This window comes from Felis catus, chromosome B1 (assembly GCF_018350175.1).
Source record: "Felis catus isolate Fca126 chromosome B1, F.catus_Fca126_mat1.0, whole genome shotgun sequence".
Classification (NCBI taxonomy): domain Eukaryota; kingdom Metazoa; phylum Chordata; class Mammalia; order Carnivora; family Felidae; genus Felis; species Felis catus.
Genome location: NC_058371.1, coordinates 63,067,558 through 63,088,866, shown reverse-complemented (window position 1 = coordinate 63,088,866; position 21,309 = coordinate 63,067,558). Strand labels below are relative to the sequence as shown.

At 42.5% G+C, this 21,309-nt stretch overlaps 1 protein-coding gene and 1 pseudogene across 1 annotated transcript; both read right to left on the bottom strand.

The window, feature by feature from the left end:
* Window positions 1-1,275: 1,275 nt before the first annotated feature.
* Window positions 1,276-2,661, bottom strand: LOC101082488 (putative tripartite motif-containing protein 75). Its single transcript, XM_003984902.1, has one exon. The coding sequence runs from the start codon at window positions 2,659-2,661 to the stop codon at window positions 1,276-1,278; it is 1,386 nt and encodes a 461-aa protein (XP_003984951.1).
* Window positions 2,662-2,917: 256 nt separating this feature from the next.
* Window positions 2,918-20,649, bottom strand: LOC101082233 (annotated as a pseudogene).
* Between the last annotated feature and the right edge of the window lie 660 nt (window positions 20,650-21,309).

Genomic DNA, 21,309 nt, shown 5'->3' with positions numbered 1-21,309 from the left:
CGGTCAGCACAGAGCCCACTCCCTCTCTCTCTACCCCTCCCTTGCTTGTGCTCTCTCTCTCTCTCAAAAATAAATAAACATTTAAGATAAATAAATAACTTTTTGAGGAGTTGACAGGACAAAGAAAACTTACATTTGAGAGTTTCAATTAGTAAGAAATTCTAAACAGAATTTGGGCTAAGGTAGTAAATTAGTGAAAAGTAACAAGGGTACTTTATACAGCCTTTTTGGCTCTAAATTTCCCATCTCTGGTGATAAGTATGGCTCTTTATCTCCTGGTACAGGGATGGGAGGGAATCTTTTACATGGGAGATTAATTTCCTGCTTTCAGGGGCACAGGAAGGTGTGAGTGTCCTTCTTGCATGGCTGTGTTTTAATTGGCTATTTCTTTATTTATTTTTGAGAGAGAGAGAGAGAGAGAGAGAGAGGGAGAGTGTGTGCGTGTGAGCAAGCAAGTGAGGTGCAGAGCCTGGAGTGGGACTTGTGCTCACCCAGAGCAGGGCCTGAGTTTACAAGATGTGAGATCATGACCTGAGCCAAGTCAGATGCTTAACTGACTGAGTCACCCAGGTGCCCCCCCTTTTTTTTTAATTTTAGAGACAGAATGCGAGTGGGGTTGGGCGGGGAGAGGGGAAAGGGGCAGGGAGAGAGAGAGGGAGGGAGAGAGAGAGACAGAGACAGAGACAGAGTGAGACTCTTAAGCAGGCTCCACAATCAGCTCGGAGCCCAACATGGGGCTCAATCCCATGATGGCCCTGGGATCATGACCTGAACCAAAATTGACAGTCCAACTGAGCCACCCAGGCACCTCTAAGTAGCTTTAATGTGAAATAACTAATATGCCATTTGATATATTTTGGGGTGGCTTGCCCTGGCTCCTATACCACAAACATACCAAGTGAGTATCAAATGGTTTATTACTCACGTAGTGAGCCTCTTTGTGGAGAGCATTGTGGCTACCAATCCAAAATGGCTTGAGAGAAGGGACAAAGATGACCCGCTGGGGGTTCTTTTGGTGGTTGAGGAGAGGCACTGGGGGTAAGAGCCTCTGCAGCAGGGACTTTCTTAATTAGAACCACCTCACTAAGTCCAGTGAAGGAACATCCAGTCTGTCCTAACAGCTTATCCAGGGGCGGGGCAGGGGGTGGAGCCAGAGGGGTAAGGGTTAAAAGACATCAGCTTCAAACATCAAAAATGAACTCAGACTCTTTAATGCAAGCATTTTCCACTAACATAGGGAGAAGATGGAGCAGACAGAATGATTTACAAGGTGGTTCAGGATTCATCTTTGACTAGACTTATCGTAAGTGATTTTGAAGAAGGCCCAATGGAAAAATAAGGCATAAGTTTTTCTGAAAAAAATGCACTGAACGTATATAAATGTGAATTATTACTCAAATTGTAAAACGAAATTTCTCCTAACTCATAGTCCAGAAAAATGCCAATGTGCTTGAGGTTTACTGAATCCTCTGTGCCATCCGTACTGGTCCAGAACTGGATTTGCCAGCAGCCATTGTTTGGCACTGGTGATATAAGAGCCCTTCTGGGGAAAGACTCCTTACACACACCCAAGGACCATTCGCCTAGGCCTCTTATTTCTACCTGCCAAAAATGCCTGCCAGCATCAAATCCCTCACAACTCAGGACAGCTGGGTAAGAAGTAAATGTTTGGGGATTACGAGCACCACTGGGTTTCATCTTTTGAAACGTTGCCGTCTTCCTATCTTGCGAGATAAGAAGGTTGTGATGGGCAGTTTCGGGATCGAGGGTCAAATCGACCTGAAAGGTGCTGATCATTTTCTGCAGCCCAAAATACTGTGGGGGGAGACTGCAAATCTCCTTCCTTAACTTATATGAAAAGGCTGCTGGGGTCTCTAGGTGTTCGTACATGTTGTGGATACTTTCAATGCCGGTCAGTAAATCTAGGTCTGTCTGCAAACACTTCTCGGTTATTGCACTAAGCAGACTCCTGAGTGTGGAATGGTAGTCTGACATCTGGTTTTTGCTTTCAATTACTTTTTCTTGAACACGGTTCTCTTCAATTAATAACCTAATATGAATTGCACCCTGCTCCTTTCCCAAGAAATGCCTAAATTGTTCAAATTCAGAGTGCAGTTTGTATCTTCGGTTTTCGACCTTCCGTCTCAACTGAAATAATTTTGAGACTTGCATTTTTAACCCCTTTTCGGCGTCTTCAACCTGCTTCTTCAGGGGCTCAATGTAGCTTTTGAGCTTCTTCCTGTAGCGGGCCGCAGCTTGCTCAATGGGCGTCAGGGGGTGGTCCTGGTGGTCGGAGGAGGCTTTGCACTGGGGACACAGCAGCTCCAGGTCCTTCTCACAGAACAGGGCCAGGACCTGATTGTGCTTCTCACACAGGGGTCTCTCGTCCTGCAGTTTCCTCTTGCCCCTGGCGCCGGGAAGCTGCCGGACAAAACCAGTCACGTGACATAACTGCGTGTTCCTCCTGAAGTTCCTGTCGGGGCAGTGGTGGAGGCAGACAGGACAGGGGAGGATGTGCTGGAGATCCTCCCAGCACTGCTGGATGCAGTGGAGACAGAAGTTGTGCCCGCAGGCAATGGTCACTGGGTCTCTCAGGTAATCCAGGCAGAGGGGGCAGCTGGCCTCTGCGTGGAGCTCAGCCAGGGAGGCTGCAAAGGCCATTGCGTGGTCAGGGTGTGTGTCTGAGGAAACTCCCTTCAGAAAGGCCTGGATCTCTGGGAGCTAGGAAAGTCAGCAGCCGATGACTCTTCGGCCTTCTCTCTGTTCCTTCAAAAGCTGCCAGGAGGTGCAGGTTTCCCGGATGTGCAACACGCTGTAGCCCCTCGAGCCTGTTTCCCCTCCTTTCCCTTCAGCTCTGCAGCAGCTGCCAGGCGTTACAGCCCGCAATCAGTCTCTGCTTCTGGCACTTTTGTAACCTTTACTCAATGGCCGGACATCGAAGCTTGCTGCGTAATCCTCTTCTAAGGAAAGAGCCACAACTCCAGGTGGCGATGGAAATCAATGACGTGGGGACACAGTTAGCAAAATCCAGATGCGAGCAAGTCTGTGGGACAATTCACCAGGTTCCTTCAAGAGGATAATGAGGAAAAAAAGAATATATATTAAAGAGATAAGGAGCACATATATCATTGGCAATGTTTTATGAGGTTTATTTCCGGTACTCGAATACGTAAAAATTAAAAAAAGATAATTGTAGTTATCTGCATAACTAATAGTGGATATTTGATGATTTAAAAAAAGGGGAATAATGTGGTTTTGTTAATGAAGAGACTCTACATATACTTGAAAGAGACATGGTTTAATATTTACTTATAAACCCTATGATATCTAGGATTTGCTTCACAATAATGAGGGGTAGGGAAGAGTGGGGGCATAATTACTGGGTGCATACATGAGATGTTGGCTGAACTGTGCCCTCCCCGATTCATGGTTAAGCCCTAACTCCCAGTACCTCAGACTGTGACCCTACTTTTTAAAATAATGTCTTCTTTTTTTTAAGCTTATTTATTTATAAGTAATCTCTACACCCAACGTGGGGCTTGAACTCATGACCCTGAGATTAAGAATCACACGCTCTTCTGACTAAGCCAGGCAGGCACCCCTGTAACCCTATTTTCTGGTAAGGTCTATAAAGCAACGATTAAGTTAACCATGAGGCTGGTCAGGTGAAGCCTAATACAATATGACTGGTATCCTTACACAAGGAAGAGATACAGGTACGGACAGGCGTACAGGAAAAGCCAGGTGAGTAGGAGGCCATCTGTAAGCCAGTGAGGCCTCAGGAGAAACCGAACCGATGCCACTTTGATCTTCAACCTCCAGCCTCTGAATTGTGACAGAACACATTTTTGTTGTTTACGTCAACTGGCGTGTGGTATTTGGCTATGGAGCCCCAGGAAACTGACACATTGGGTTCATCATACTATTTTTCGATTCTGTAAGTTTAGCATGTTCTATATAAAAACATTTTTTAAAAGGCTAACCATTGTTTTCAGTGTGCACTGCCCCCTCCTAGCCAAGCCAGTCTTTCTCTTCCTTCTTTCAGCTGTAACCCTTATAACTCTCCCCTCCATCCCAAAGTGTCAGATCCCTTCAGCCTGTCTCCCAAGGAAACTTAAGAGATTCAGGCAGACTTAGGGGCGCCTGGGTGGCTCAGTTGGTTAAGCGGCCAACTTCGGCTCAGGTCATGATCTCACAGTCCGTGAGTTCGAGCCCCATGTCGGGCTCTGTGCTGACAGCTCAGAGCCTGGAGCCTGTTTCGGATTCTGTGTCTCCCTCTCTCTCACCCTCCCCCGTTCATGCTCTGTCTCTCTCTGTCTCAAAAATAAATAAGCGTTAAGAAAAAAATTAAAAAAAAAATAAAACACAGGATAAAGGGGCGCCTGGGTGGCTCGATCAGTTAAGTGTCCGACTTTGACTCAGGTCATGATCTCTTGATTCTTGAATTCAAGCTCAGAGCCTGTAGCCTGCTTCAGATTCTGTGTCTCCCTCTCTTTCTATCCCTCCCCTCTCCCCCCGGCTTGCTCTCTCTCTCTCTCTCTCTCAAAAATAAATAAACATTAAAAAACACAGGATAAAAATAGAATTCAATTTGGCAAGGTGAATATCTCATAAAAACCTGCTAATTATTTTAAGTGGCAATAATGGTATTAGACATCACTTAAAAAAGATCTTCTAGGGGCGCCTGGGTGGCGCAGTCGGTTAAGCGTCCGACTTCAGCCAGGTCACGATCTCGCGGTCCGTGAGTTCGAGCCCCGCGTTGGGCTCTGGGCTGATGGCTCAGAGCCTGGAGCCTGTTTCCGATTCTGTGTCTCCCTCTCTCTCTGCCCCTCCCCCGTTCATGCTCTGTCTCTCTCTGTCCCAAAAATAAATAAACGTTAAAAAAAAAAAATTACAAAAAGATCTTCTAGGTGATATACAAGGAACTGTCTGCAGATGAAATCTGAAGATGCCTAGGGATTTGCCTCAAACTGATAGCACAGGAGAATTGCTGGGACTACACGTAGATTGGAAATTAATTTATAATTGTACACGGGGGTGTCCTGGTACATGGGAGTTCACTATAATTTTTCCTACTATTTTTTTTTTAATTTTTTTTAACGTTTATTTATTTTTGAGACAGAAAGAGACAGAGCATGAACGGGGGAGGGGCAGAGAGAGAGGGAGACACAGAATTGGAAGCAGGCTCCAGGCTCTGAGCTGTCAGCACAGAGCCCGACGCGGGGCTCAAACTCATGGACCGTGAGATCGTGACCTGAGCCGAAGTCGGACGCTTAACCGACTGAGCCACCCAGGCGCCCCATAATTTTTCCTACTATTATAGGTAAATGAACTGTTCTGTAATTAAAGCTTTTTTTCCTAAAGGCTAATCTTCCCTTTCTAACCTAGGCAACTTCTACTACCTCCTTTGAGCTTTCTCTCCATCTCAAAGCCCCCTGGTCCCTGCAGTCCTCTCCTCTGGGATCCTAATCTGCCCACATGCTCTTTCCATCCAACCACCTCAGCCCCACCCCCACCTTCCCTGGCCACACTCCTCTAACCCCACAGAAATCTCCGGATTGAGGCTGAGGAAAGGTCTCACTGCCTGGATGTTGTGAGGGTCTGATTTCACTTGTGTCATCTGGGGCTAGTTGCTTGATCCCCAACCCTTTCAGGGACACCTGAAACAAGGGTAACTATCCTCAGCTTCCCTTTTTATTTACGTGTAAGTATAAATACAAACCGAGATCAACCTTTTAGATGCGTTGGTTTTAAATAATAGGAACTTGGCGTGTCACTTGGCGTGACACAGAATTCCACTGTTTGTAACCCTCTTCCCTTAATTGGCTTGCTTCATTATAGATTTCCTGATTATTCTTCACATGGTCCTCAAAATTAGATTAATATTGGATAAAATCATGTTAAAATCCCTGGAACACCTAATAAATCTTGTGATTATCACCCAAAGAAATTCTGTATAGTTGATCACAGCATAAAAAGAAATTGGGTGTATATGTGTCCATATGAAAGTATCAGCAAATACTTAATTGATCTTCAGTTAAGTAATCACACACATATATAAACACTTCACCAAAGTTCACCGGTTAAGAAAACGGAACTGCAGGGGCACCTGGGTGGCTCAGACGGTTAGGCGTCTGACTTCAGCTCAGGTCATGATCTCATGGTCCATGGGTTCGAGCCCAGCATCAGGCTCTGTGCTGACAGCTCAGAGCCTGGAGACTGCTTCAGATTCTGTGTCTCCCTCTTTCTGCTCCTTTCCTGCTCCCACTCTGTCTCTTCCTCTCAAAAATAAATAAACATTAAAAATTTTTTTTAAAAAAAGAAGAAAATAGAACCGCAATGAGCACGGCGTCTGGCACACAGCAGGTGCTCAGCAGAAGCCCCTGGGACTTTCCCACACCTCCCTCAGGTGGGGTCCTGGTGAGCAGCCGATGTCGAGTCACATGCACACCCACAGCTGCCCCCTTCCCCTACTGACTCCTTCTCTGAACCCACTAAATTATCCACTCTGCCGGCTACAAAATCTCTTGTAAATGAACCCAACCGAGCCCTTCCGGACCTGTCTGAAGCCTCCCAGATCACTGCAACTCGGTCAGTTCCCGCATTCCCGCCCTCATCCACCTCGGTGAGGCGGCTGCGCAGGCCACCCCAGTCCCTGGTCTGCAGCTTGCTCGCCCCGGCCCTTGCTCCTGCTCTGCTTCGCCTCTCCTTCTGGTCCCTTCCCTGAGTGCCCGCTCACCTGTGGCCCGAGACAGGCTTGCGTGCCCACTGCAGGATCAGGTCTTTGCTCTGTGCTGGGTCGGGAGCTGTGCTGAGTTCTTAAGGCCTCAGGGGCCGCTGTAGGCTCCACCCACCCGGGACTGCAGGCTCCTCCCTTCCTGGCCTAGCACTTAGTCTTGCCTGCTCTGCGTGGGAGGATGCAACATAGTCCATGTTCTCTGTTAACTGTTGTGTTAAGAATCTGACTCAGTTTAGCTTTATAATCTTGTAGGGAGTTTCCCATCCTTTGTCCGTTTGGAAAGACCCCAGGTGCAATCAACCTCGGGGAAATGACAGGCTCCTGACACTTCCCATCTTCCTCTCCGATTGCATCTTCTGGGCAAAAGCTAGATTTGATTGTCCTTTGTTCCCACCTCCTTCTACTCCTGTACTTAAACTTCCCTCTAATTCCATCAGTGATCAGGTTTCTGAATCCACTGAATGCTTTGAAAAATCCTCGTGTCATTTCTCTCAATTAGATGCATGATTTGCTGAGCAGATGTGGCTTTTTCTTCATCAGCCTATTCTAGTATCTTCAGCCCTTTAAAGGAGGTGTTTCCAGAAACTGTCCTTTCTCTGTTTTCTAATTCACAAACTCATTCTGTAATTCTCAACCTCCACAGGCTCATAAGCAACAGACAAGCTCTCAGTAGCAGCTTCTTTCTTTGTGCTCATTCAGGAGGTAGAGGCTTTTTAAGGAGTTTGATGAATCTTTCCAAATAGTTTATACATAATAAAAGCAAATATTTATATGCTTTATATGTGTTTTTGTATAGAACATTCTTCTTTGTGTATCTCCAAATGAGAGCAACCTATATATTCAATGGCTATGTTTCATCTGTTTTTGTCCTGTATGAGCACATATATTTCTTTTTTTTTTTTCAATATATGAATTGGTTTCCATACAACACCCAGTGCTCATCCCAAAAGGTTCCCCCTCAATACCCATCACCCACCCTCCCCTCCCTCCCACCCCCCATCAACCCTCAGTTTGTGCTCAGTTTTTAAGAGTCTCTTATGCTTTGGCTCTCTCCCACTCTAACCTCTTTTTTTTTTTTTTTTTTCCTTCCCCTCCTCCATGGGTTTCTGTTAAGTTTCTCAGGATCCACATAAGAGTGAAAACATATGGTATCTGTCTTTCTCTGTATGGCTTATTTCACTTAGCATCACACTCTCCAGTTCCATCCACGTTGCTACAAAGGGCCATATTTCATTCTTTCTCATTGCCCTGTAGTACTCCATTGTGTATATAAACCACAATTTCTTTATCCATTCATCAGTTGATGGACATTTAGGCTCTTTCCATAATTTGGCTATTGTTGAGAGTGCGAGCACATATATTTCATTTTTAAAAAATATTTATTTAAGTAATCTCTACACCAAACATGGGGCTTGAACTCATGACCCCAAGATCAAGAGTTGCATGCTTTTCTGAGCCATCCAGGCACCCCACATATACTTCATTTTAAAATGTGTTGACATTAAAAAAATTTGTTCTAATGTTTATTATTTTTGAGAGATAGAGGAACAGAGAGCAAGCAGGGGAGGGGCAGCGAGAGAGGGAGACACAGAATCAGAAGCAGGCTCCAGGCTCTGAGCTCTCAGCACGGAACCTGACATGGGGCTCGAACCCACAGACTGCAAGGTCATGATCTGAGCTGAAGTCAGTAACTTAACGGACTGAGCCACCCAGGTACCCTAAAATGTGTTGGCATTTTTAAATAAAAATAAAATAAACTTTTGGGGGCACCTGGGTGGCTCAGTCAGTTGAATGTCTGGCTCTTGATTTCAGATCAGGTCATGATCCCAACGTCATAGGATCAAACCCCAAGTCAGGTTCTGCACTGAGTGTGGAGCCTGCTTAAGATTCTCTCCACCTCCCCCCAAAAAAACAAACCAGAAAACAAAACAAAACAAAAATAAGAAATACAAATAAAATACAAATAAAATGTGTTGGCATTTTAAAGGAAAAGCCTCAATGGGAAATATTATAAATATGATGAATGTTTTCTGAAGAACCCCTTTCCCCCCCAAAAAGAACCCCTTCCTTCCCCATTTTCCTAACATGAAAGAAGCTTGAATTTCATGCTGGGGGTTTGGGGAAGATGGTTCTTTGGAACAGTAGTCTGCATCTCTTTGGTTTGCTTTGCTTTCCTTGCTTCTCGACTTATTGGCCTGTCCCGAGGTGAGCAGGACTAGCTTGGACCCTTTTACAGACTTAGCAAGCCAGCCAGGTCACAGCCAGCTGGCCTGCATCAGGGATTCCCTAGCAACTGTCAGGACAATTTGTTCCAGGGGCTTCCTCTGGGACTTGACTTCTTTGACTTGCCCCTGCACTAGGCTGCTGGGACAAGAATTCAACAAACTGTGAGCTGATGGACCCTAAAGTAGGGTAAGTCATTCCTGCATGTACAACCAGGAACTCCCTTCCCTTCTGTACTGGCTTTTCCTTGGGGAACAAAAGATGTTTGTTTGCATTTGTCCTGGGCACCCTGCTGGAGAGGGGAATCATCGTTGGAGTTTTACCCATGTTAGATTTGTTTCATAAAAGGGATATATTTGGAAATTGGACTTTAATGATCTCTACAATATTAGTGACTCTTAGCTTTCTTCCTCCCCTTCTGTTTTCTCCAAATAGAGGGGTTTGGTTTGGGTCGCTTAGCTGGTTTAGAGAGCCATTTAGTTCAGTTGGTGAAAATCCGACTTTTGGCAAAGAATGAATACTCACAGAGGTACTCTGGGCTTCATTTTGTTTGTTGATGCAGCTTGTGGTACTTTGGACAAAACCAACCATGTTCTTTTTTTTTTTTTTAATATTTATTTATTTATGGGGGAGAGGAAGAGAGAGGGGAACAGAATCTGAAGGGGCTCTGTGCTGATCGGCTGACAGCAGTGAGCCCGGTGTGGGGCTCAAACTCACGAAGAGAGAGATCATGACCCGAGCTGAAGTCAAACCAACTAAGCCACCCAGGTGCCCCTAAAACCAGCTATGTTCTAATTGGAAAATGGGAAATGACTAATTAATGGATCCATAAATTGTAATGCTATCTTGCAATTAGGTTTGTTTTGTAAAAAAGAGATATTTGGAAATTGGGTCTTTAATGTCCTCTCCAAAAATATTAATGAAATAAAGGCTAGATTTGGTTTATATCTTGTTTGTGTATATGTGTCTGTAAGAGTTTTAAATGTGAGATATTTTCTCTATTGCTCAAAATTAATTTCTAAAGGAGCTCTATTTAATTGTTTTAAAAGCAAGTGCTTGGGGCGCCTGGGTGGCGCAGTCGGTTAAGCGTCCGACTTCAGCCAGGTCACGATCTCGCGCTCCGTGAGTTTGAGCCCCGCGTCGGGCCCTGGGCTGATGGCTCAGAGCCTGGAGCCTGTTTCCGATTCTGTGTCTCCCTCTCTCTCTGCCCCTCCCCCGTTCATGCTCTGTCTCTCTCTGTCCCAAAAATAAATAAACGTTGAAAACAAAAAAAAGCAAGTGCTTATAAAAATTGGGCATTTTAAAACTCAGAAAGACAGAAACTAACCCAAATGTTTTTCAAGTTCACATAATCTGGGATGATGTTTGGAGAACTAAAATTCAAAGGTGTTGATTTAATTAAAATAGACATGTCTTTAGAGTTATCAGCATTAAATATAAAACTTTCATTTTACCAAAGTTGACTAAATGTCAAATAAACTCATGTTATCTTTGTTGTAATTTGTCAGCAAAAATGACTTCAAATGGTGGTTAATTTTTTCTGCCTCACAAAGTTTTCATGGGTAATTATGTTTTTTCACTGTTTATTTATTTATTTTGAGAGAGAGAGCCCAAGCAGGAGCACAAATGGGGGGGGGGGGGCAGGTTGCAGAGACAGAGAGGGAAACAGAGAACCCCAAGTAGGTTCTGCACTGTCAGTGCACAACCTGACTCAAGGCTCCATCTCAGGAACCGTGAGATCATGACCTGAGCTGGAATCAAGAGTCACCTGGGTGGCTCAGTTGGTTAAGCGGCTCAGGTCATGATGTCACAGTTTGTGAGTTAGAGCCCTGAGTCTGTCTCTTTGCAGACAGCTTGGAGCCTGCTAAGGAATCTGTGTCTCCCTCATTCTTTGCCCCTCCCCCACTTGTGTGTGTGCGCGTGTGCGCTCTCTCTCTCTCTCTCTCTCTCTCAAAAATAAACACTAAAAAAAAAAAAAAAGAGTTGGATGCTTAACCCACTGAGCCACCAAGGTTCCCCTTCATGGGTAATTGTTAAGAGCAAATATGTTAAATAAATAAAAAGGTTTATAGGTAGACTTTTTAATAGCTTCCAAAATCTTTGGTGACCTGAAACTTTGAAGTTTTGCTAGGTTAAATGGTAAATTCAGTTGAATTCATTGAATATATAAGTCTTTTCCAAATAAAATAAAATACTGAAACATTCATTCCTGAACATAGGTTTATCTGCTTTTTGGCTTCTTATTACAGAGAAACTAAAGATAAATTTAGGTCTGCTGGTGAACATGTTTTATGCTTTATTGAAAGTTGTACCATGAAAAAACACATTTCTAGAAATCAAGAAATACCTCCATAAATTTTCCAGAGTTCTAAAGAATTCTGGTGTAATGGTTCAAAATTGGTTACTATTTCGTTTTCACTGGAGATTAAGGTTTTAAAAGTTAAAATTCCGTTAAATGTAATTGAGACTGTGAGAAATGATAAGGAAAGCAACTTTGTAAGCAGGGAAAATAGGAGGTTTGTAAGAAAGCTGTAAGAATGTGAGAATACATTTTTATTGAAGGGGGAAAAAAGTGATTTTGTCCTAAATTGAGACTGATTGTTTACAGAGGAAAGCCTTATGACAAAATCTAATGAAAAAGAAAGCTGTAGAAAGTTTGTGAAGGAGAATCTTTGGAAAAGAATGGTATGTGTGCATGGTCAGGACTGAATAAAATTGGAGTAAATGAGTATTAACAGTACACTAGTAAGAGATTGGAATTTGGTTTTTCTCTCTGTTAAGATGACAACGTTTTCTTGGACTGTTGGTTTACTCTTAATAAGAAATTATGAATAAAGGGCGATTTTGTTTTTGTTTTTTAATCTACCCCAGAACAAAATGTCTATGTTTTGTCTTCATCAGGTCTTTGATTACTTAAGAAAACTAAATCTTCTCAATATTAAAGGACCTAAGTTTTGCTAACAACTAGGTATCCTTCTGTAGAATCTCTTATTGCCACCTGGGCTAAATAGATAATTAAACATTAAGTTTCATAATGAGCTATAATCCTACTTAGGTATGTGTTTTAATCTGATTTTTTAAAAACTTTCTCATAGTTTTTTTTTTTTTAATGTTTATTTATTTTTGAGGGAGAAAGAGACCGAGTGCAATGGGGGAGAGGCAGAGAGAGAGGGAGACAGAATCCAAAGCAGGCTCTAGGCTCTGAGCTGTCAGCACAGAGCCTGATGCAGGGCTCGAACCCACAAACTGTGAGATCATGTCCTGAGCCAAAGTAGGACATTTAACCAACCCAGTTGTCCCACTTTCTCATAGTTTTTTAATTAAATGCTTATTTATTTATTTTTCAAGAGAGAGAGAGCGCACACACATGCACAAACAGGGGAGGGGGACAGAGAGAGAGAGAAACAGAGAGAGAATCCCAAGCAGGCTCTATGCTGTCAGCATAGAGCCCAACACAGGGCTCGATCTTGTGAACCTTGAGATCATGACTTCAGCCAAAATCTAGAGTCGGACAGTCACTTAACCAACTGAGCCACCCAAGTGGCCCTAAACTTTCTGATATTTTTAACAAACTTATGAAAAAATTCAAATTCTAAATAAAGTCTTTTTAACCAATTAGGCTTGTTTATTTTGTATGTTAAGTTACATGGGAAGCATTGTCAAAGAAATGATGATAAATCCTCTTAGCTTATATTGTGTGGGTAAATGCTGTAACTATTCTAAAAATTATATAAAATTCCTCAAGTTTTAATGTGCCCTGATATAAGGTAATCACATGTACTCCTAATTGTTAAAATGCTGTGTGTCACAAAAATAACCAAATTTCCTTATCAACTACAATGTAATGAAATCCCATCAGATTTTTAACCATGGCCATTTTGAAGCTTTTGTCATTTACAATTATTATTTCACGCTGATACACTTACAAATGTGTTTCAGTTTTAAGGAGATTCATGAAAAAGGACTTTTGACAAACACAAGATTCTCATAACTTTAAGATCATAAAACTAAACTAAGAATTTCCGGAACGAATGGAAAAACTGCATTCAAACAGAACAAGAGGGGCACCTGGGTGGCTCAGTCAGTTGAGAGTCTGACTTCGGCTCAGGTCATGATCTCACAGTTTGTGGGTTCAAGCCCCGTGTCGGGCTCTGTGCTGACAGCTTGGAGCCTGGAGCCTGCTTTGGATTCTGTGTCTGTCTCTCACCTGTTCACACTCTCTCCCTCTCTCTCAAAAATAAATAAATATAAAAAAATTTTTTTTTAAAAAAGAACACGAATTAGTAACATTAGAACAAGAATTAGTAACAAGAATTAGTAACAGGAACAAGAATTGAGAAAGATGATTATGGTTTTTGTTACTCTTGTCTGAAACACTGACAGCTCTCTAATGTTTGCTTTTCCAGTTTAAGGAAACTGGAAAGTAAACACATCAACATGTTGATGATTTCTCCCTACCTGAACCATCCAGAATTCAGAAACTCTCAGTGAGTATTCTTTCATGGCAATTATAGTCTTTTGCTTAAGTTCAATGAAAATCTTCTCCTTGTAAAAGAACACCATTGAAAACATTGGTAAGATTACCAAGGCTTTGACTGGAATGTCATATTTGAGAGGCATGCAGAAACTCAGATATGACCAGACACCTTTAAAGAAATAAAGTTGAGTTTGGGAGCCAATAGAACCCCTCGGAAATTTTGGCTTGATACATTGCTTACAGAGCTCCCAGCAGCCTTACCAAGTGAGTAAAGAAGGTAACTCCTTGGCAAATGTAGGAATCTCAGGATATTTTGGACACCTCTAGAAGGGAGGAACTCAACCAAAGCTATAGGTATGGCAAGTATTTGGCTTGGCTTCTGGCCTTGGGAGGCTATTAAAAAGTTCAATCTGAAATTCCTTATTCAAATGTTCCGGCAGGGGTGTCTGGGTGGCTCAGTTGATTAAGCATCAGGCTCTTGATTTCAGCTCTGGTCTTGATCTCACAGTCGTGGGATAGGAGCCCTGTGTCTGGCTCCACAATGAATGTGGAGCCTGCTCAGAATTCTCTCTCCCTCTTCCTCTGCCCTTCCCCCAGTGGCACATGTGTGCTCACTTTTTCTCTCAAAAACAAAAAACAAAGCAAAACAAAAAAACAAAAAACATTCCAGCAAAGCAGAATGAAAAGACCTATGTGGTATTCTTGCCACACTTATGTAAATAATTAGGCCAGGTGTGTTAAAATTAAATTTATTGGGGCGCCTGGGTGGCGCAGTCAGTTAAGCGTCCGACTTCAGCCAGGTCACGATCTCCCGGTCCATGAGTTCGAGCCCCGCGTCGGGCTCTGGGCTGATGGCTCAGAGCCTGGAGCCTGTTTCCGATTCTGTGTCTCCCTCTCTCTCTGCCCCTCCCCTGTTCACGCTCTGTCTCTCTCTGTCCCAAAAATAAATAAATGTTAAAAAAAAAATTAAATTTATTTTACAAATAAATTAGTCTTAATCTGGCTATCTGATAAATATGAGGGTGATTTCAGAGAGAAAAATTATGTTTCGAAAACACACCTTTGTGGATGTTAGAGGATGTTAGATTCTAGTTCTGGTTGTCTTTGAGTGTTGGTTGTTTGCCTATTAAACTGGGTTAGAACCTGAATTCTTCTTCTTACCTATCTAGCTATGACTCTCCAAACTAAGGTTTCCAATTTTCTCCCTTCTCTTGACTTGAAATCACTGAGAACTAAAACTGCTGTCTTTCCTACATCCCTGCAAACTGAAGCTGGACAATGTGAGAGGAATATCAGAGAAATTGTTGCAATAGCTCCCATCACTCTGTGGGCCACTCAGAAGGATCACCAGAGTCATTGGCACTATGAACCAGAAAAATCCGTCAGATTATGTCTGCCTGCACTCACTCCATCTGAGGATGCTTTGAGTGCAGCACCTAAAAATCCCCTTATTGGCAGCATTTAGACTCAGACGCTAGATCTATAATTCGCTCCACGCTGTGTTTTTCTATTGTTTCCTTAGAAATGCCTCTTATGGGGCGCCTGTGTGGCGCAGTCGGTTAAGCGTCCGACTTCAGCCAGGTCACGATCTCCCGGTCCATGAGTTTGAGCCCCGCGTCGGGCTCTGGGCTGATGGCTCAGAGCCTGGAGCCTGTTTCCGATTCTGTGTCTCCCTCTCTCTCTGCTCCTCCCCCGTTCATGCTCTGTCTCTCTCTGTCCCAAAAATAAATAAAAAAACGTTGAAAAAAAAAAAAAAAGAAATGCCTCTTATTAATTACCCAGGTGCTTGCTGAACAAGGCAGAGTCTATACGATAGTTAAACACCACCTGCTGCACTTACGTTTTTTTCCTCAGAAGAACCCATATTGACAAAATTAGACAACAGACTACTTGCCTCCAACAAACCTTGGAACGTGAATCAGAATAGGAAACTGGTTCTCAAGGCCCTTTCCCTGGATTCCTAAAAGAATTTATTTGATTTTAGGGGTGCCTGAGTGGCTCAGTTGGTGAAGCGTCTGATTCTTGATTTTGACTCAGGTCATGATCTCATGGTTTGGGAGTTCAAGCCCCACATCAGCACAGAGCCTGCTTGGGATTCTCTCTCTCCCTCTCTCTCTGCTCCTCTTCCTTGTGCTCTCTCTCTCTCTCTCTCTCTCAAAATAAATCAATAAACTTATAAAATAAATAAATGAACTTAAAAAAAAGAGAATTCATTCAATTTTAGGGGGACAAATGCCTCGGGTTGCTTCTAATACCCCAGCGGCAAAAAGAGCGTTCCGGAATATTTCATAAGTCTGGTCAAATTGTTCTATTCCACAATTGCCTCTCTTTGACCCTGTCCAACAAGAAGCAGTCAGATGAGAGATGATGTCCCCTTGTCCTGATCCCTCAAGATTATGGAACAGAACGTTGATGTTGGGGAATTATAACTTAGCATGACTAACTCCACGTTGCTTCTGTTTCTCTGTTACTGTGCCCTGGAGCTTAGAAACTTCTACTTGGCCCTGCATATAGACATGTTGCAGCTAAGATTTGCAAACTTCTGCTTTTCACCTGAAATATATCTCGCCCAAGGAGATAAGGGAGTACATGTAGAAATGACTATGCTATATTTAAGATTCACAGAAATGATATGACTAGATTCCTCTACAATAAGGTCGATTGACTAGAGACAAAGAACTTACACACCTTCCTCAGATATAATCAGAGGTCAGTCATCTTTTGGCTCCCTCCCCTTCCCACTTTTCCTAACATAAAAGAAGCTCAAATTTCATGCGGGAGGGAGATGGTTCTTTGGGACAATAAATAGTCTGCCATCTCACAGGTTTGCTGGCTTTCCAGATAAAGTCACTTGCTTTGCCCCCGGCATCTTGCCTCTCGACTTATTGGCTTGTCATGTAGTGTGAGCAGAGGAAGCTTGGACTTGGGTGACATAGCCACATTTTACTGACTAACCACGTTATATGTGCTGTTTCAAGTGCTTGTCTAAAAATCTAATTGATAAATAAATAAATAAATAAATAAATAAATAAACAATTGAATCTCTGTAGCTAACTTCTGAAGCAGCGACTATTATTATCTTCAATATACAGAACTGAGAAATGAGCTTACAATGGGTAACTTAGGCAAAGTCCAATATGATTGTGTTCTTATAAGAACAGGAAGAGGCATTGTGGATGCATGGGTACATAGAAGAAGCCATGTGAAGACACAGGCAGAAGCAGGCCATTGGCAAGCCAAAGAGAGAGGCCTCTGAAGCAAACGAACCCACGACACCTTGATTTGGACTCCTGGCCTCCAGAACTGGGAGAAAGTAAAGGTCTGTGATATTTTGTTTGGCCGCCTTAATGATTAACACAGGTATCACCACTCTTTTGAATACTGCTTAGCTGAATGGTGTGAATGCTATCACACTGTAATTTTATCTTATTTTTATTTATTATTTTTTAAGTAAAATAGCTATTTATTTGGCTCCTTGTCATGCCAAAATGTTTTGTGCATATACCACTATAATTAGCATGTCCTCTGTAACAGGTAAAATTGTACATCAAATTATATTTTATGTTACCTGATTATATAAAAAATGTAAAGCGACAATGATTTATCAATTCCTTTTAATGTTACTAGTAAACAATTAAGGAGTGGAAATGAAGCACAAAATCTTAGTAAAAGATGACACAGGGAGAGGGGTGCCTGGGTGGCTCAGTCGGTTAAGTGTCTGACTTCAGCTCAGGTCATGATCTCACGGTCCGTGAGTTCCAGCCCCGCGTCGGGCTCTGTGCCGACAGCTCAGAGCCTGGAGCCTGTTTCAGATTCTGTGTCTCCCTCTCTCTGACCTTACCCCATTCATGATCTGTCTCTCTCTGTCTCAAAAATAAATAAACGTTAAAAATTTGTTTTTAAAAATAAAGAAAATATGACACAGGAAGAGCAATAACGTAATTCTCGTTTAAATTGTCATTATTTGTTATGAATATACAAAGACAAATTTCTCAAATGTTATATTCACTAAGATTCTGGCAATAGCTTCATGTAACAAGACACAGCATCCCAGGCCTGCCACTCATCTTGTTTATGGTAAGTCTCAGCTTCAATACGAAGCTGTCTAAAGAAAAAAAAAAAGTCAAAAGCCTGCTTTTTTTACATGCTTAGTATCTCGGGAAGCATGCCATTAAACACAGTATGGATTTTGGGTAGCAAGAACACGGAGTTAATAAAAGCTAAACCCGGCAGCCTAAACAAAAGGCATACAGAAATAAAATAACGATCACTGGGTGCGTAAAATTTTCCTGACTGGTTAAAACTAACAGCATAAAACATGCATTTTAGAACCTTTCGCTGTCAAGTGCAAAAAGTACCAGTGTCTATTTGCAATGATTCCTCTCCAAAGCCAGAGCGTAGTCAAAATTAATTCAAATGCTGTAACACATTCTAATGCTAAAAAAAATACAGTATCGGGGCGCCTGGGTGGCTCGGTCGGTTAAGCGGCCGACTTTGGCTCAGGTCATGATCTCGCGGTCCGTGAGTTTGAGCCCCGCGTCGGGCTCTGTGCTGACAGTTCAGAGCCTGGAGCCTGTTTCAGATTCTGTGTCTCCCTCTCTCTGACCCTCCCCTGTTCATGCTCTGTCTCTCTCTGTCTCAAAAATAAATAAACTTAAAAAAAAAAATACAGTATCATTGAAGCGGAGATAAATCCCAGAGCTTTTGGGGCTTTGTCGTGCTGCAAAGGGCTGTCACTCTGGTTCATTGAAAGCAGCAAATGACAAGGGTCCAAGGATGTCTAAGGGCAAGACTGCTGTACCCACAGCTCTGACCTCCCCATGAAGCATGGCTACTGTGTCCACAAACATAGGACGTACGAAGAGAAAAGGCACGCTATTCTGCTAGCTAAAGAGAGAGATTGCGAACCACCCCTCCCCACCCTGAAAGCTCCTTCCCAGGTAAAAAAGTATTTAAGAGGAGAAAACTAAAATATGCTTATCTACAAAGTAAGGATTTTGAAACATCAATGTAATCCCTATTTCAAAATGTTAACTAGAGTCATCTGATCATTTCTGATTATATCTTAATGATATATCCAGATTCGATTTCTGTTGATTTATCGTTAGATACTTCTAGTCAAAAATATTAACTTTATCCCCAAATATCTTAGCCAGTAGTGCAACTGCAATGTATTATCTCCCAGAGTCGTTAAGCACTGGAAGAGAAAAAAAACAGATGTTCCAGCAGCAGGCAACAGTTACGGCCCTTGCACACAACGGCCTCTGAGTGGCTATTGAACAGTCCAGGAATAATTATAAAGACAAGAAAATTCATGCATTTTAGTAATTATGTCATAATTTTCACAGTTGAAATTTTCTTAGACATTGCACTTTGTAAGGGAATCCTGATTTTTCTTAATGTTATGGTGAGTCAGGACTTGAACTAGGAGCCTTCTTTTTCTTCTCACAGTGTTTCTTTAATGTTTATTTATTTTTGAGAGAGAGAGAGACAGAGAGCGAGAGGCAGAGGAGCAGAGAGAGAAGGAGTTACAGAATCCGAAGAAGGCTCCAGGCTCTGAGCTGTCAGCAGGGAGCCCCACGCGGGGCTCGAACTCATGGACCGCGAGATCATGACCTGAGCTGAAGTTGGATGCTAAACCGACTGAGCCACCCAGACGCCCCTTCTCACTGTGTGTCTTATGGTTCTTTTTCTTTTTTGTTTTTTCTTTTTCTCATTCTTCACTGCGTTTCTTCTTTTTTGCTCATACTTCTTATTTATTTATTTTTTTTTTTTGCCGGGACATTTTTTTTATTTATTTATTTATTTATTTATTGCTGGCATATTTTATTTTATTTATTTATTTTTAAATATAATTTCTTGTCAAATTGGCTAACATATAGTGTGTACAGTGTGCTCTTGGTTTTTGGTGTAGATTCTCATGGTTCATCACTTACATACAACACCCAGTGTTCGTCCCAACAAGTGCCCTCCTCGATGTCCAGCACCCATTTTACCTTCTCCCCCACCCTCCCATGCTAGTACTTCTTCAGTATGATCTGATTCTGATAAGGACTCAGATGATAAAGGTGTATCTCCAGGATACATCTTTCTTTTTCTGCTGACTCCTTTAATGTCCTTTCCTTTCTCAGTTGGATCCTTTGACTTTTCTTTGTTTAAACTATCCTTACTGTCCGATTCCGTTTCTGACATGGAGCTTTCAGAACATTTACGGGAATGGTTCTTCTTTTTCTCTTTTTTCTTTCTCCTTGTTTTTCATCCTCATCTTCAGCATCTGAAGAACTGCTGGGAGAATCAGAGCTTGGTGAAGAAGACGACGAGTACCTGCCAGATTTCTTCTTTTCTCTTTTCTTTTTCTGTCTGTTTTTGGATGAGCTCTCACTGCCACTTAATAATTTTTCCCTGTGTTTTTCTAGTTCTTTCTTCAAGTTCTCATTCATTCTTTCTTCAAATTCAGCCAATGTCTTAGGGCCTTTCTTTTTCTTCTCTAGCTGTTCTTTTCTTTTCATTTTTTTAATATTTATTTTTGAGAAAGAGAGAGACAGAGAGAGCACACGCGCACACGCACAAATCGGGGAGAGGCAGAGAGAGAGGAAGACACAGAGTCTGAAGCAGGCTCCAGGCTCTGAGCTGTCGGCACAGAACTGGATGCGGAACTTGAACTCACGAACTGTGAGATCATGACCCGAGCCGAAGTCAGATGCTTAACTGACTGAGCCACCCAGGTATCCCTCCAGCTGTTGTTTTACTTCTTCCCAGGTAGGCCTTGATCGATTCAGATAATCTTGGATTGTTGGCCCTGAAGACTGGATTGGATCCCTGATCTGGCCACTGCTATCGGGTTCATACAGGCCACCCAATCGTCCCGCTTCCCCAGGGTGCAGGACTAAACACACGGTCAGACACCGAGGGAGCCAGAGAGGCGGCCCAAGTGGGTGCCCCACAGGTCCTCTGTCACACTGCAGTTTTAAATTATAATCTCCTGATTACTAATAAACTTCATCGTCTTTTTATTTTTTTGTGGAGTATTAATGATTTCTCTACTCTGATATACCTTCTATAATATACCCATTTTTATATCGGGTTTTGTCTTAGCTCCAGCTGCTATAACAAAATACCATATGCCAGATGGCTTACACATTTATTTCTCATAGTTCTGGAAGCTAGAAATCTGAGATCAGGGTGCTAACATGCTCTGGTTTTAGGGAGGGCCCTCTTCCTGGCTTGGTGATGGCCACCTTCTCACTCTCTGTGCAAATGGCCTTTCCAGGTGCAACAGGTTTCCCTCCTCTTATTGGAGGACCAATCCCATTGTGAGGGCTTCACCATCATGACCTTATCTAAACCTAATTAACTTCCAAAAGCCCCACCTCCAAGTACCATCATATTCCAAGTAAGGGCTCAACATTTGAATTTTGGGGAGAAACACATGTTCAATCTATAATAGGTTTTCTTTTTCTTATAGACCAATAAAAAATTTTGAAATGTTCTAGAAACTGGGACGCCTGGGTGGCTCAGTCGGTTGAGCGTCCGACTTCGGCTCAGGTCATGATCTCGCGGTTTGTGAGTTCAAGCCCCGCGTTGGGCTCTGTGCTGACAGCTCAGAGCCTGGAGCCTGCTTCAGATTCTGTGTCTCCCTCTCTCTCTGCCCTTCCCCTGCTCATGCTCTGTCTCTCTCTGTCTCAAAAATAAATAAAACATTAAAAAAAATGTTCTAGAAATGAATCTTTAATCATATACACTGCTGATATCATCTTTGATTTATAGCTTCCCTGTTTAGTCTTCATATATATATATTTTTTATGAAAAAAAATTAATTTGGTAGAATGTGTCCATTCTTTCCCTTAGAGATTACTTTTTCTCTTCTAGT

Excerpts from the sequence above, each read along its gene's own strand:
- LOC101082488 (XM_003984902.1), bottom strand. The coding sequence starts at position 2,661 with ATGGCCTTTGCAGCCTCCCTGGCTGAGCTCCACGCAGAGGCCAGCTGC.